The 16,166-nt window shown below is 35.5% G+C and overlaps 1 protein-coding gene across 5 annotated transcripts; it reads left to right on the top strand.

Annotated features, from left to right (window-relative positions):
• Positions 1 to 176: 176 nt before the first annotated feature.
• Positions 177 to 16,049, top strand: LOC116847331 (multidrug resistance-associated protein 4-like). Of its 5 annotated transcripts, XM_032822228.1 has the most exons (17): positions 177 to 1,007; positions 1,116 to 1,284; positions 5,328 to 5,447; positions 5,997 to 6,107; positions 6,398 to 6,532; positions 6,630 to 6,834; positions 8,249 to 8,471; positions 8,572 to 9,258; positions 9,449 to 9,945; positions 10,046 to 10,327; positions 11,471 to 11,691; positions 12,025 to 12,533; positions 12,910 to 13,140; positions 13,228 to 13,571; positions 13,944 to 14,189; positions 14,366 to 14,668; positions 14,818 to 16,049. In XM_032822228.1, exons 3-17 carry the CDS (start codon positions 5,374 to 5,376, stop codon positions 14,953 to 14,955), a joined length of 4,206 nt encoding a protein of 1,401 aa, XP_032678119.1. In that variant the 5' UTR covers positions 177 to 1,007; positions 1,116 to 1,284; positions 5,328 to 5,373; the 3' UTR covers positions 14,956 to 16,049. The 5 variants fall into 5 exon arrangements, with proteins under 5 accessions (XP_032678119.1, XP_032678123.1, XP_032678124.1 ...); XM_032822232.1 differs by having other exon boundaries at positions 177 to 1,175; XM_032822233.1 differs by lacking the exons at positions 177 to 1,007; positions 1,116 to 1,284 and adding an exon at positions 3,344 to 3,887.
• The last annotated feature ends 117 nt before the right edge of the window (positions 16,050 to 16,166 follow it).

The following is a 16,166-nucleotide window of genomic DNA, read 5'->3' as shown; positions in this document are numbered from 1 at the left end:
GCAATAAAAAGTAATAATTATTTATAGATAGACGTTTCTCAATGAATATCTTAGACACTTTCCCAGTGAATGAAATATGTCCTTCGTAAATAACGATCCATGAATTTTAATGATAGTGAAGTAACATTCGTAAAGATGAATATGAACAGTATTAGTAAATAGATGTAAACTCATAAATCCGCCAAGAAACCGGTTGGAATGACTAATGTGCTGAATTCTAAAAAGTGTGAATTTTTAACATAAAACGTAACAGACATTTACACTTTATAGATTGATGGCAAAGCGGTGTGCATTCGCCTGTAATTAAAAAAATGCGAACTATTATTATAAAAATTTGAATAATGTGTCACAGTAATGGACTAATAATTAAGTCACTTTGCGTACTGATATTACTTTTTTAAGACGTTTTAGACGTGCTGAGAGACCGGCGTGATCAATAGTAATGAGTTAGTTAATAACAAACTTGATATTTCGCAGTAAAAAAAATTTTCTTTTAATTAAAAACAAAGGCATTCTCAGCTTTGTTCTATCGACTGAAGGTCGACACCGATTTCTGTTTCTGTTAGTTTACATTGATAACTTCGATATCAGCCAAAAACACGAAGCGTGAACACTTGTAAGCCGAGGGATACCGAGTCGAGCCGAAAATAACCGAATTACGTCACCAACAGCTGTATAGAGGTGTACATTAGTTCATACACAGATATCAAACAAAGAGCCGGAGGATTATGCTTTCGAGAATAGAGATAAAAAAGAGAATAAATAAACAAAACGCATTCGCGTATTGTTGCTAAAAAATGCTATTCACCAATAAATTAACATAGCTCTCTTGAAATTTCTGGCTTGTATGCTTGACGCGACAGTACATTCGGCGATTTAATTACGATTTAATTACGAAAATGGAAAGACTGGTTGGAGCCTAAATTTAGTCATGTGACTATGTAAATAAAAGAAAGTCGGTCTGAAAAAAAACGCTCGTGCGTTTTTGGCGAATTTCAAATGCAAATGTATTGTGATATGCGATATCCTCTCGTATTCTCAGTTACTCAGTTACAGATAGAGGTTATAACAGTGAAGTGACGCGTCGTGTTATCGTGACAGACTTTCTGTTTCAGTGCTCTCGGTGACAGCTTGTGGATTTTTCGCTCATACGAAAAAATACGTCGTGCGGAAGTGTATGTCGGTGATAAAACGTTATTTATTTTGCAACTGCCAGACAATTTTTTCATGGAATGAAAAATATAGTAGTCTGAGGGTGAATTGCGAGCATTTTTTCATGTTGACGTAAGTCTTGACGTCTTTTCTTAAGAACTCGCGTTCTCTCAGACACTACGTCGATAACACATCTACTTAGGATAATCTTTAGGAAAGAAATCTTAGTTACCTGCTCATTATAATGTCTTGCCAGGGTTGTGCGTCTACGCGTAACTACGATAGTTTACGTCTATGTGTAGACAAAGTAAACTATGTATAATATGTCATCTATGTAGACAATGTAGTATGAGTAATCTATTGGCTGCTGCCCACAGGACGCGGTAACGCTTGCCGCGTGACGGAAGTTCGTGTGGCAACCAATCAATATGCTGCTTTCCTTCTACGTTCTTACGAAAAAACGACATATTGATTGGCTATTGCGCAAACTTCCGCCATATAGCAAGCTATATAATTTCGTGTCCTATAGGCAGAACTACATGACTTCTGATGCAATTTATTATCTTTTATTTTAAACATTATATTTATGATTAATACACATTAACTCACATCAAGGAAGGTCTAAAACCTTGCTTTAAAAGCAAATTGACCAATCACAGTCGATTATTTCAAGAATAATTGACTGTGGTTGGTCAATTTGTTTACGGCTTACGGTTTAAAGCAAGGTTGTAAACTCTCCTTTAAATATATGTGAGTGTGATAACTGTTTTATAATTTAATTCTTTTATATTGTACTAATTAACAATAAAATTTACTAGTCTATGTAGTTTACATTGTCTACATTGTCTACATGGGAAAAAGGCCATGTAAACATTAAGTAGACTACGTGTAAACAATCCATATAGACGTAATCTTGAAATCTACGGCACAACCCTGGTTCTCGTTCACTCAGACCGGGATGATGAGCTCGTAATCTAATTTCAACGTGGCGACCATGCCTGTCGGTAAGACGCTCCTAGCAGCTCTATTCTTCTTGTCTTGTGAAATGGGAGCTAAAAAATAAGAAGAAATTATTTGATTGATATTATAATGTAATGAAAGAAAATATTTATACGTCGAAAAAGACACAGTGACGCACGTTTTAATTACATTTTACCGTAATAAAGTTTTCGAAATTTCAAAAATTATATCACGGTCAATGAACGCGTTAAGTGAGTTTAGACAACCTTTATATGTATATCTTAATAATTTTAAAAAGCATACACACAAGCATTAAGCTACTCAAAGTCTCCTCGATAGTTAAAAAAAAAAGTAAGCTGCCAAGTGTTACAGCGGAATGCGTACGTCGAAATGATATCACATGAGATATCTATAAATAATAAAGATAAATAACGTTCGTTATTTCTAGGACATAGTTTACTATCCCTAGTAGCAAAATTCATTGGCTTTACATTGGCTAAACATTGGTTATCTTGGGAATACATTGGCCAATATTTTCCAATATTCAGCCAATGTTGGACATGGAATAATTCGAAATATATTACTAATATTGTACGTTAAATATTTATATAATATTGGATTTACATTGGAAATACGTTGGCCAATATTTCCCAATATAAAATTAATATTGGTCTTAGAATAAATATTAATCTATTGCCAATATTACACATCAATAAATACGTAATATTGCATTTACATTGAAAATGCATTGATCAATACTTCCCAATGTAATATGAATATTACATATAGAATGAAAGCCAATGAACGACTAATATTATGTTTCAACAATTATACGATATTCCGTTTACATTGGAAGTACATTAGCCAATATTTCCTAATACAATATTAATATTGATCTTTGAATAAATGATAATCTATTGCCAATATTATATTTCTACATTTACACGTTGTTTTATAATCTCTTATGACTTTGTCTATTTAATAAGAGCAATAAAAATATTTTTACTATACAAATTTTAAGGCCGAAATGGAATGTGCGGTGTTTCGTAGACCTCACCTCACTAATTAAGGTTTAAATTAACAATAAAAGTACGAAAAATCTAATTTTTATTAAAATTAAATCATATTATAAAAAAAAATTATATTGCGTCAATTGCAACATATATAGACAAAATTAACATTTGGAATCAAATAATCTTAAATTTCAAGTAAAGTCAGCAAACGCTAAATAGTAAAAAATGAAACTCTTTGCGTTTATTTGAATATTCCTTGTCAATTCTATGAATATTTTGGGATATTTTTGGAATGTTAATTTTGGATTTTAGGAACATTTTATAAATTTTCCAGGAATATCTAGCGTTTACTGGGATTAGTTTCACATTAGGATCCAATTAATGTCTAACGTGAAAAAATTGAGTAAATATTATTGCTTAACATTTGCCCAATATTGTCCAATGCTATTGAACTAATATTGCTGACAAATATTGGTTAAATAAGAGGTGATATCCATTTTACAATATTGGACCAATGTTGGAAAATCAATTCATCCGCAATATTTAACATTGGATTTATATAATTTCCCAATATTGCGCCAACATTTTATGCTACTAGGGATTATTTATAGTAATTTACACTTACGCTCGTTTACGCAGCGTATCTCTTTTATCTGTAAGCAGATATGTGATTTCGACACTCATCTGGAACAAAATATGAATTGTGCTCATTATCACTCTCAAGTGCCGCCGAGTCAGCATCCGAATTATGGATTGATTAAAGTAAAGAATTTAAGTAAAGTAAATTATAATCTCTAGCGAACATATTAATCTTCTGTGTGAAGCCAATTGCCAAATTCGATCAGAACGTGGATATTACTCACTGATAAACGATTGTCAACTTTTAGTGCGCGCGTTAAAAAGATCGTCGCTAAGAGTGCCTTAAATCAACCAATACAAAAGTTAGAATCTTAAAATATTCTGACGTAAACGCGAATAGCAACGGACTATCGATTACAGCTCAACTGAAGTTCAGAAGTGTTTTTGGCACATAATAGATCGCCACTTTAAAAAAGTGAAAGCTGCATGATTATCTCATTGATGAGGTAACTTGTATCTTTTGTATTTTAATCTTTTTATTTCCCACTTGATAAAATTCGACCAAAACTGATTAATCATAATCGATTAATAATGTAATACTTTGTTATCATTTAAGTTTTGATTAATTTAATTATATCGTAATTTCGATTACGAATATTGAAATGATTCATACCTTACATCTCTTGTTTTACAATCTCTTGTCACACAATGTTTCATAATTCTACACTGCGTAATATGACTCATTTTAAATTCTCTTTTATCGATAAAGATAAAAGCCTCTCCAAATGTGACTGGAAGCTAATCAGAAGGCATACAAGCTATATTTAGAGATACTTCTACCAATAAAAGAGAGTTCAAAAGACCTGCATATTTCATATTTTCATTCAACTTTTACGTTCAAGTGCTATTCGAGCGGTTATTGTTCTTGACAGAGATGTGGTCTTAGTTTCTTAAGTTTTTCCTCTAATCAGTAGATCTCAGTTTGTATCTATGAGATAAAGTTCATCTAATCAATCGTAGAATAATATCAATAAAAATGTAATATACACGCATAAGTGATAACAGTTTCAGGGTCGATAACTTGTTCCCGATCGCAATAATGAGAGAAAGAAATATTTAATCGTGCTAGATTTACAATCGTTTTCGCCACTATCTTTTTTGTCATTCTCTACTTTCGAAACAATATTAACATATGAATATTAACAATATGAATATAAGATGATTATCACTAACGCTGTAGGAATAATCTCAGTAATAACAAAGCGATATCAATTGAAAACAACAAAGTCACATTATAAATTGAAATTAAAAAACTAACAATAAAAAATTAGCGAAGAGATTTTTTCGTGAGAAGGACGTGAAGTTGACACCAGATTGTAAGCGACGAATCCCAGACAGCACAAATGTCCAAAATCGAGTCATAAGATGTCTTTAGGATGTCTTTAAGACATCTTTAAGACAATATCTTATGAATTTGTCTTAAAGATGTCTTAAAGATGTTTTAGATGTCTTATGACCCGATTTTGGACAATGTGCTGTCTGGGATGTGTATCGATCATTGCCGCCGCAAGTTGATCGGCACTCGCACGTGATAGATTTAAAAGTGATCGATTTAATTTAAAGTTTAAGTGGCAGTTAATAGCGGTACGTCAATAACGCATAAGAAACGATGGATTCACCAAGAATGAAGTCAAGGCCGAATCCGAAGGAGAAAGCGAACATCGTGTCGGTATTGCTGTGGTGGTGAGTCGCGCGAAGTAATTTTCCACAAAATCGATTGAAGTAATTTTCCACAAAATCCCCCTGCTTTTCTATCTGCCGAACTCGGCGAGTTTGATATTTGGTAAATTTTCAAAGTCGTCCGAATGAAAGTTAAAAAATCATACTAGACTTTAAGATACTAGACAAAGATTATGTTATGTTTTATCAACCTTTAACACTCGCTTCGTGCAATATTCGTATCGTTTGTTTGCATTTAACACGGTGTGATAAATATAGATAAAATGAAACATACACTGCGGAATAATTTACACACGCTATTTGGTCCAAAATCAGTTCTTATCTTAATCTTAATTTAGTTTGTCTACAGAGATAACTTCGCACTTTTCTAGCTCAACGGAAAATGTACGATATCACAATACTAAATAATCGACACAGTCGCGTTCAATTCTTTAAAATGTCTAGCTTTCTCTGTTTCTACATTTCTTTATTATCTTATTATTTGTCAGCAAAAAAAAATTTCACACTCAAATCTAATGTTTGATTTTCACAAATCTCCGTATGTTGAATCAGGTGGGCCACCGATGTGTTTCGATTGGGCTACACGAAAGTTGCAGAATTAGAAGATTTTTATGAACTCTTGAAAGAAGATCGATCGAACATCCTCGGAGATCGTTTAGAAAAGTGAGTGTCAAAATTGCGCGGCGCACAAACAAGAAGGAAAATTATCGAAATAATAAGATTTAAATTAATTTTGCCCCCTGAATTTTCAATCTATCATGAGATTTTCCATCCGAGAGGAATGGAAAAAAGAGACATGCATTAAATTTATTATAATTATAAATTAATTTTCTCGAGTACTCTCGCTATCTTTAAGGTTCTCCATCCAAGAAGGATGCAAAATAAGTTTCCTGCGCTACTGTGTGACAAGAAAGAAAGAGAGATACATTGTATAAAATTTGTTATAATTATAGACGATGGACCATTGAGTTGGAAAACTCGAAGAAACAGAAGCGCAGACCGAACTTGCTGAGAACTATTTTGCGCACGTTCTTACTAGAGTACAGCGTACTCACTTTGCAGCACATAATCACGGAATTTTTCATAAGGTAATTCCTCCATCGGGAGAGAAATAACGAAGTTAACGAAGATAAAATTATAAGAGTGCCTTGTGAGAGATTAATTCGCGCGATTTGGATTTCGTAGATTGAGTATGCCGTTCCTGCTGGGAGGTGTCCTGCGCTACTTCAGGAATGATTCCATGGAAACATATGAAACCGCATTATGGTACGCGGCTGGCATGTGCACAGCGAGCATCTTGAATGTGATATGCTTCAATCACTTTTGTTTCGGCGCTGCACAAGTGGGCTCAAAAATTCGCATAGCCGTTTGCTCCGTTATGTATAGAAAGGTCGGTGAAGCATGTGGACGTGATGTCATGTTTTACTGCTAAATAGTCAAACATTACACGTAAAATCATGTTTGAAGCGAATGTTGTGCAATTGATGAAAATTACTTACAAGTAAATCTACCCAAAAGTTACATTCCGATTTCTTTCTAATATGGCACAAATGTAGAACGACAAAAAATAGATTAGATTATAGATTATATTTTTTCATTTTAGCCCACTTTCAGTTTCACGGGCAATTTATAGCTTTTTAATGTTCTGACTTTTAACATCAACAAGTGCAATTAAAATGTATAAGAAATAAAATTGAATACAAGATATAGGCGTTTTTGGTTTGCTGATTATGAGTATAAAGTCAAATGTGTAAAATTTTTTGTATAAATAATAAAACGTTTAAACAAAGCGCACACACACACACATGTAAAAAGTATAAAAAAATTATACAAATAATTTCTCGGTTTGACTGAGATTCGAACCATTTTTGACTAACTTAACACAAATTTGAAATATTTCGGTTGGAATCTTGGCTAAAGAAATTTAGAATGGTTCGTGTTTCAGCTATGCAAATTTTGTTAAAATTTTAATTAAAATTGCCGGATTTCAGTTTAGCCGAGATTCGAAATATTTTAAATCTGTGCTAAATTAGTCAAAAATGATTCGAATCTCGGCTAAAGAAATTTAGAATGGTTCGTGTTTCAGCTATGCAAATTTTGTTAAAATTTTAATTAAAATTGCCGGATTTCAGTTTAGCCGAGATTCGAATCATTTTTGACTAATTTAGCACAGATTTAAAATATTTCGGTTTAAATCTCGGTTAAAGAAATTTAGAATGGTTCGTGTTTCAGCTATGTCGATTTTGTTAAAATTATTTAACTATATCTTGTATTCAATTTTATTTCTTATACATTTTTGTTGTACTTGATGATAGGAGTGAGAATTAAAAACATTAAAACGCTATAAACTGCCCGTGAAACTCAAAGCGGGCCAAAATGAAAAAATATGACCTAAATATTTTTTGTACTTCTACATTTGTACCAAATTAGAAAGAAATCGGAATGTACCTTTTGGGTAGGTTTACTTGTTAGAGTCAACAATGGTGATTCTCAATTGCTCAACTCAAAACAGAAATGAACGAAATTATGATAATGCGCTTACGGAATAGATGTATCCACAATACAAAAGACTCTCTTCAATTATTGACACATTGATAATTGGATTTTCTAAGTTCCTAGCAGTTGAGTCAATATTGACGAGTTTTAACAATTAAATGACGTTTATACTACCACAATTTTATCCTCACGAGTCGCACCTTTGTATAACATCTTTGTATAGCACACTGCGTCGGCAGTGGATTGCTTAGTGAAGTTTCTTCTAATTTTAATTCTCTAGTTTTTACACACTTTTTTATATCTTTCAGGCTTTACGACTGAGAGAAACAGCGTTGGGAGAGACGACACCGGGCAAGGTGGTCAATTTGATAGCCAATGACGTGAACAGATTCACCTTTGTCTCCCTTACTACACAATATATGTGGTCAGCGCCTTTGTGCAGCTTATTTGTGGCGTATATTCTGTACTCAGAAATCGGATATTCTAGTTTGATCGGTATTGCCATCATCTTCACAGTTGCGCCGATTCAATGTGAGTTATTCGTCACAATTATTAAATATTAAGAAATTTTTTACTATTCCATCAAAAATTAGTTGTAGCGCGAAAGATTCACGTGTTTGCGCGATTTCAGCTTACACCGGCAAGCTTATGTCGAAATATCGGCTGCAGACTGCCATCAAAACTGACGAGCGAGTCCGGCTGATGGACGAGATCATCTCGGGAGTGCAGGTGATCAAGATGTACGCCTGGGAGAAGCCATTCTGCGCCTTGGTCGAGTTGGCACGCAAGCTGGAGCTGCGAGTGGTCACCAAGAGTTCATATATCCGCGGTATCTATATGACTTTCAGCCTCTTCACTACCAGGATGGCGCTATGCAGCGTACTCATCTCTATGCTCCTGTTTGGCCACAAGCTGACCGCCGACAAGGTCTTCGTTATCTCGACCTACTTCAATATCCTCTCTTTTACTATGACTAGTATGTTTGTGCGAGGTGTCGCCGAGCTGGCAGAGTGCTTGGTGGGCGTGCGAAGACTGCAGAACTTCCTCATGTACGAAGAGTACGAGAGCAGAAATGTCATCGTCTGCAAGCAGCCGTCCAGCAACTATAACGGAAAAACTCACTCCGAATCCGACAAAATTTCAGGACAAAATATATCCTATATCAATGGCGACGTGGAGAACTGCGAGATTTCGAACGGCGACGTGGAGAACTGCGAGATTTCGAACGGCGACGTGGAGAACTGCGAGATTTCGAACGACGACGTGAAATGGAATAGATCGGCTAGCATCAGGACTGATTCTAAAGATTCTATTACAAGTAAGTTTTCGAAGGGGAGATCGAGTGGAGCTGAAAAATTTAGCGATTTCACTGTTTTTCTCAAAATAAATACGCAAGCAAAATGCGTAACTAATATGATTCTTAGGCCAACTTGATCTCTTACTTTTTTTATCTAACATATTCTTATTGATATATCCTACGTATACAATGCAGAATTCGCTATTCATAGACGAACAAGTATTTTGTGTGCATAACTGGGCCGTCAAAATGACCAATGTCAACGCCAAGTGGGAGCTCGGCAACTTAGAGAACACGTTGGAAGATTTGAACCTGGAGGTGGAGAAAGGCAAACTGTACGCGGTCATTGGTATGGTGGGCAGCGGGAAAAGTTCCTTGCTGTCCGCGATTTTAGGCGAAATCAGTCTAGTAAATGGAGAGACGAGGGTTCACGGTAAACTGAGCTACGCTGGTCAAGATGCTTGGGTATTCGGCTCCACCATCAGGCAGAACATCCTCTTTGGACAGAATTACGACTGTCAGCGGTATCAAGAAGTGATCAAAGTTTGCGCTTTGTTGAAAGACTTACAACAATTTCCGCAGGGTGACCAAACCGTCGTAGGTGAACGAGGTAACATGTTGTCCGGCGGTCAGAAGGCTAGGATTAACTTGGCCAGAGCCTTGTACAGGCAGTCGGATATCTACTTGTTAGACGACCCTTTAAGCGCAGTGAGTAATTATGATATCTACCCAGCTATCGATTGTCTAAATTGATTTCGTTTGACGAGCACGTTTGTCATTTATCATTGATGAAAGTGGAAGTTTCTAGGTCGATGCACACGTGAGCAAACATCTGTTTCACGATTGTATCAAGAAATATCTGGCAGGAAAAACGACGATCTTAGCGACGCATCAGTTGCAGTACATAAAGGAAGTAGATGGTATTATATTGCTCGAACAAGGAAAGATGAAGTACTTCTCGCACTATCAAGACTTATTGGCTTATCAACCTGAATACAATGTACTCTTATCGGAGGAGGATGAGGAGGCTGATGAGTTGTCTGTGCACAAGAGAATGAGAGAACAACAGATCTTTACTTCAAGTACTAAAGTAAGTGAAGAAACGAATACATTGTTGAAATATCGATATGACGAAATTATATAAAGTGATACTTGAAAATTTAAATAGAAATTGCGTGATACACGAGGTTGTAGAGAATTTCATGTGACGTTACATGTAATTATAATTTTTATTAGAATAGATTGGATATAAGGAAATTTAATCCTTAGTGGCTTAAATGAACAACGGTATCATATGTGGTCCTACATGGGTCTTTGGAGTCCGACCTTGTTATCATATCTTTAAAGTGATTCAAAAAATCTGTAAAAATTCACGAATATACTTTCAAGTTTCTAGAACAAATACCTGTACTTCATTGTGCAAAAAACTAAAATGTAGTATATTAGTATGAACCAAGTTTAATCAGCGATTAAGTAAATGAGTGCTTTGAGTTAAAAATTCGTATTTTTTTATCAGGTATGAATAGAAGAAAACGGCTTTAGGATTTTATAGTTTAAGAACAATGCTCGCTTTTAGTATTCGTCTCGATTTTTTGTCTATGCGCTTTTATGCGAAGTTCGGACAGTCTTAAAGCCGCGAACAAGTATCACCATCGACTCGACCCATTACCGGTTCGCGATCGCTTCGTGTAGTCGCTTTGCAGTGCATGCATCTCCCGCGTTGTTTACGAACTTTTTGTTTCGTACGCGCTCGTTTGAAGCAAACCTGTATCGTTTTTTGTTATTAAATTGATTAAAAAAAAGTTAAAAAAAAAAAATCCTCGCGGTCTTAAACACCTTTCTCTCAAATACTAACTAAATAAATAATAACTAATAAAAGTAGTGTAAATAAATAATAACTAATAACTAATAAAATAATAACATTCAGATAGTAATGCAAATAGAATACTTATTATGAATATTTACACATTTTCCACTTTTCACAAATAGGACGTTGTGGCTCGAAAGACCCAACATAGGTCTTTCGAGGCCCGACAAAAATTTACCGTGATACTGCTCACAGAGGAAGTAACGATTCTAGGCGCCCTTTCGCGCACAAGTTCCTCGTATCCTTAGCATTTTTTAGAAGGAATACGAAATACCCATGTAGGGCCACTAAGGGTTAAGATTTCGTCAAATTCGTATAAACAGCTTATGTTTTTAACGTTTCTACATTGTATTATTATTTTAATAGAATAGTACTTTAGAAATCAGTAAGATAGAAGAAGGTGGGGAAAACGAAAATGTTACGAAGAAGGTGGATCTCGAAAAGACCTCACGCGGAGTGGTGAAGGGCTCTCTATTAGTCAAATACTTCCAAATTGGTGCCAACTTATACAGAGCCAGCTTCATTCTATTCATGTTCATCATCACGCAAATCGTTGTCAGTCTCAATGACTATTTTGTGCCTATTTTGTGAGTATATATATAATGATAATTAAAAATATTATTAAGTTAAGAACTGAATTTTACTAAAACTTTCTCATTATTTAAATTATTACTGATACATATTAATACCCACACAGCACAGAAGTTTCAAAAAGCTTTCAGAAAGATTTCAAGAAGATTTCAGAAAGGTTCAATGTTTCTGAAACCTTTCTGAAAGCTTTTTGAAACTTCTGTGCTATGTGGGTAGATATGTTTTATTTGATAGAACTATTTTTTCTGAGACATTTTTTAGGGAATTCTGATTAACTTTCTTTACTTCAATCGTCTCCATCGTCATTATATGATTTTCTTTTCTTTCAGGCTGAATGCCGAAGAAAAGCGGCGCTATCTAGCCAATCTTGAGAGTTCCAATCGAACGACCGTCTCCGCGAATGCGACGAGTCTCGATACGGACATATGGCCAATGACCACGTACATCTACATCTACACGGGCATCGTGTTGAGTATTTTCATCGTAGCCATCATCAGATCATGGTTCTTATATAACACGTGCACAATGTGCAATCAGCGTCTACACAATCTAATGTTCAACGCGCTAATCCGTACAGGAATGCGTTTTTTCGATACTAACTCAAGCGGCAGGATCCTCAATAGATTCTCCAAGGACATGGGCGCGATCGACGAGTTATTGCCAAAAGGAATTTTAGACTCATACCAATCGAACATGCTAATGATCGGCGCAGTGACAGTAACCTGCATAGTCAATCCATTCTTCATCATACCTATCTTGGTGATCTCCATAACATTCTACTTGTTAAGGAAGAAATATCTCAATATTAGTAAGGATATCAAGCGTTTGGAAGGAATGAGTACGTCTGGCTTCTCTCATATAGCATTTATCGAGAATTTTTACTGCAATTTTTATAATTACTATTATTTTTATTAACGTAATTATTTATTTGCGATTCATTCGCTTGTATCAATTACGCGATTGCACAAGAATGTTTTTTTCATTTTGTTGAATTTGTCGTGTTTTTCTTCTCTTATATCAGCGACATTAAGTTCGATCAACTCTTTGACTTGCAATTCCTTCTTTACTCTAGCAATTTTTTTGTACTCTAGCAATTTTTCTTCACATCTATGTTTTTTCAAGTGAAAATCGCGATAATGTTTAGCTCTCTAATTTTCTAAATGCACTATGTTTTTGCTATTTATTTAGCCATTATATTTTTCTTTGTGTTTCAGCACGCTCGCCGGTATTTACTCGCATGAGTACCACATTAAACGGCTTATTCACTATCAGAGCGTACTGCAACCAGTCAATACTTACGAAAGAATTCGACAGGTTACAGGATCTACACACGTCCTGCATGTACACGTACGACGTGACGACCACGATTTTTTCATTTTATCTGGACATATTTTGCGTCATTTTAATCACCATAGTCACTTTCACCTTTTTACTAACGAACAACTGTAAGAATCGATTCTCCTTGTCGAGTATCCTCTGTGAATCTTGTTTGTTATTTTTTAACTTCACTTAAAAATTATTGTGTCTTTCAGCATTTACCGGCGGGGAAGTGGGGTTGGGAATCACGCAAATCTTAGCGATAAGCGGCTCCATGCAGTACGTGATGCGGCAAAACGCTGACATGACAAACCAGATAATGGCGCTGGAACGTATAATCGACTACATTCAGCTGCCACCGGAGTCGAATTTCAGGGACAGAGGAGTATTCCTTCAGAAAAAGAAGAGCAACAAGTGGGACATGGAGTTACCGGCCAACGCTCCCAAGAACTGGCCCTCGAAGGGCAGCATCGAGTTCAAGAACGTCTACATGCGCTACGCGGACGAGACCCCGCCTGTTCTCAAAGAACTGGACATTGTAATTCTTGCGGGGGAAAAGGTATGTAAATTTTAAGTAAGAATTCTATGTAGCAATGATTCATCTGAGAATCCTGCGAGAAAGAAGCGAGTGCAGATAGAAAGCGAGAAGAATCCATTTCGAGAAGAATAAATTGATTTCCTGCATTTTGAAATATTCGGAAGTTCTTCCTTTCGGCTATCGTCTGCGGCAAAATTCTGCGAATTTTGTAGAGAACAAGTATAGGAAAGAAGAGGCAGAAATCGGTGTAGTTTCGATAATGTTTCAATCGTTTGTTGGTTCCTTAAAAATTCTCTGTCCCGCTCTTCCCGATTACGACTGTTCTCTAGAGAAGATAACGATTACAAAAGAGTGGAAAGTGATCAAGATACTTCAAGGATAATTTTTTAACAGATCGGTATCGTGGGAAGAACAGGCGCGGGAAAATCGTCGCTGATATCGGCGCTGTTCCGATTAGCAAAAGTGGAGGGTGTTATCGAGATCGACGGTGTGAACACGGACTCAATAGCCTTGGAGGACTTGCGATGCAAGATATCTATCATCCCTCAGGATCCAGTTCTGTTCTCGGGTACTCTGAGAAGTAATCTGGATCCTTTCGACGAATTTTCAGATAAAGAATTGTGGGATGTGCTCGAAGAGGTTTGTCGATAAATAATTTTTGGCTCGATAATGACGATAATAATTACAATGCGTTGAGGATTTTAAGATCAGATTGAAAATCATAAAATTCTCGTCTTAAATATTTAAAGTTCTGAAGTTCTAAGTTTACACTAAGGTCTAAACATCTTAAGGCTTGGAATTAAAATGATATTTAGGTTGAGTTGAAAGACGCGATCGTCAATGTTGGAAACGGATTGGAGAGTCGCGTGTTCGAGCGAGGCAGCAACTACAGCGTCGGACAAAGGCAGTTGGTCTGCTTGGCGAGAGCTATCCTAAGGAACAATCGTATACTGATGTTAGATGAAGCGACTGCCAACGTAGATCCACATACGGACGCGTTGATTCAGTGCACTATCAGGAAAAGATTCGCAACCTGCACGATGCTCATAGTGGCGCATCGACTAAACACTATCATGGACAGCGACAAGGTCTTGGTGATGGATAAGGGTTATGTAGCTGTAAGTATAACTTTCTTTGACACCGCAAGGATTTTCGAGAGAGAGAAATTTGGAACTTTATTAAAGTTAAATGACTTAACGAACATAACTCGCGTTTCGATGGTGACTGATTGCATTATGAAATTATAGCTTTATTATTTTTTTCGCAGGAATACGACCATCCTCACGTATTATTGCAAAACAATCATGGTAAATTTACCTCACTGGTAAGGGAGACCAATACATACGATCAGTTGGTGAAGGTGGCGAAGCAGTCTTATATTGAAAAGTATGGCAAAACGGAATGAAATGGAACGAACAGGTGGATTTAGATACCAAATTTTTAGCAACTAAATCTTTCGAAATTCTATTTTTCGCTCTTTTAAAATTTATCGGGTACACAGATATGTATATCAGAGTATGAAAAAATATCCAATATTTAAGAAAGAATAAAGTGCAGTTGTAAATATAAGCTGACAGGTAGCTTAAGCTTATAGATAGCTTTAAGCTATAAGCTTTGTAGATTTGACAATCCAGACTGATTTCTCGCGGGTCGAGGTACATTAAAATCTAAGATCAAATGGCAGTTAGATGATATATCGTGTGATTATCTTTGTCACTATTCAAGATCTGAAAATCAGATCTTCAAAAGACATGCTGGACGTACAAAGAATTATATTTTTGCATTGTTGTATAACAATCGTCATTGTGACCCTGTTTCCGATCTCGATGGAGCGTATACAACTCTTGATGAATCATTATCTTCGAGTACTTACATTTCTACTATAAACTTTATTATTTTTTTTTATACCATATACTTCGCTTAAACCTTCAAATATCGCGAGCTAACACGTCCACTGAGATTACAACTAACGTACGAACGAATAAAATACTCAGACACAACTTACTTCAAGTCATTTACTTAATAAGGTAATATTCAATTTTTGTCACTACACATAGTAGGAATAATTTTGTAAACGACCTCTATACGCATGCAGCCATCTGCGTTACCACGATATTATCAATACGAAAATTGAAAGTTGATGTTAATTAACTATTGAGAAATATAAGAAATATAGAGAGTAATATAATATTTACATAACAATATTTACATAATATATTTACGTAATGTATGATAAACATTACTATTAAGAACAATATTACTATTAAGAACAATATAAAGTATTTTTACGAATACTTTTGCCGAATATTCGATAAGACTACATTTTAGTACCGTTCGACGCTTTATCTACCTCTGGCGTTCAAAAATGTTTGCATTTTTTTACGCTTGGCTATCTTTATACTTAATATGCGAACAACGTTACTGTGTAGTGAGAAGCGCGAAATGTTAAATCTCATAAGTGTACAAGCCCACAATAAAAAATATGGAATGTACAATGAAGCATTGTAAATAAAATTAATTAATAGAAAGTGACTGCGACTTGTTTGTTGTGCTTCTCTGTTCCCTGAGGACACTTGCAAACAGGACATTTGCGAAAGAGTAACAAAACGTGCATCA

Source organism: Odontomachus brunneus, unplaced genomic scaffold (assembly GCF_010583005.1).
Source record: "Odontomachus brunneus isolate Ranch 3 - 2012 unplaced genomic scaffold, Obru_v1 Obru_scaffold_076, whole genome shotgun sequence".
NCBI classification, from domain to species: Eukaryota; Metazoa; Arthropoda; class Insecta; order Hymenoptera; family Formicidae; genus Odontomachus; species Odontomachus brunneus.
This window is presented reverse-complemented; position numbering and strand designations above follow the sequence as displayed.

Coding starts and splice junctions, on each gene's coding strand:
- LOC116847331 (XM_032822228.1), top strand. CDS start 5,374: ATGGATTCACCAAGAATGAAGTCAAGGCCGAATCCGAAGGAGAAAGCG. Junction 9,946..10,045: donor TAGACGACCCTTTAAGCGCA/GTGAGTAATTAT, acceptor GGAAGTTTCTAG/GTCGATGCACACGTGAGCAA. Junction 10,328..11,470: donor TCTTTACTTCAAGTACTAAA/GTAAGTGAAGAA, acceptor TTATTTTAATAG/AATAGTACTTTAGAAATCAG.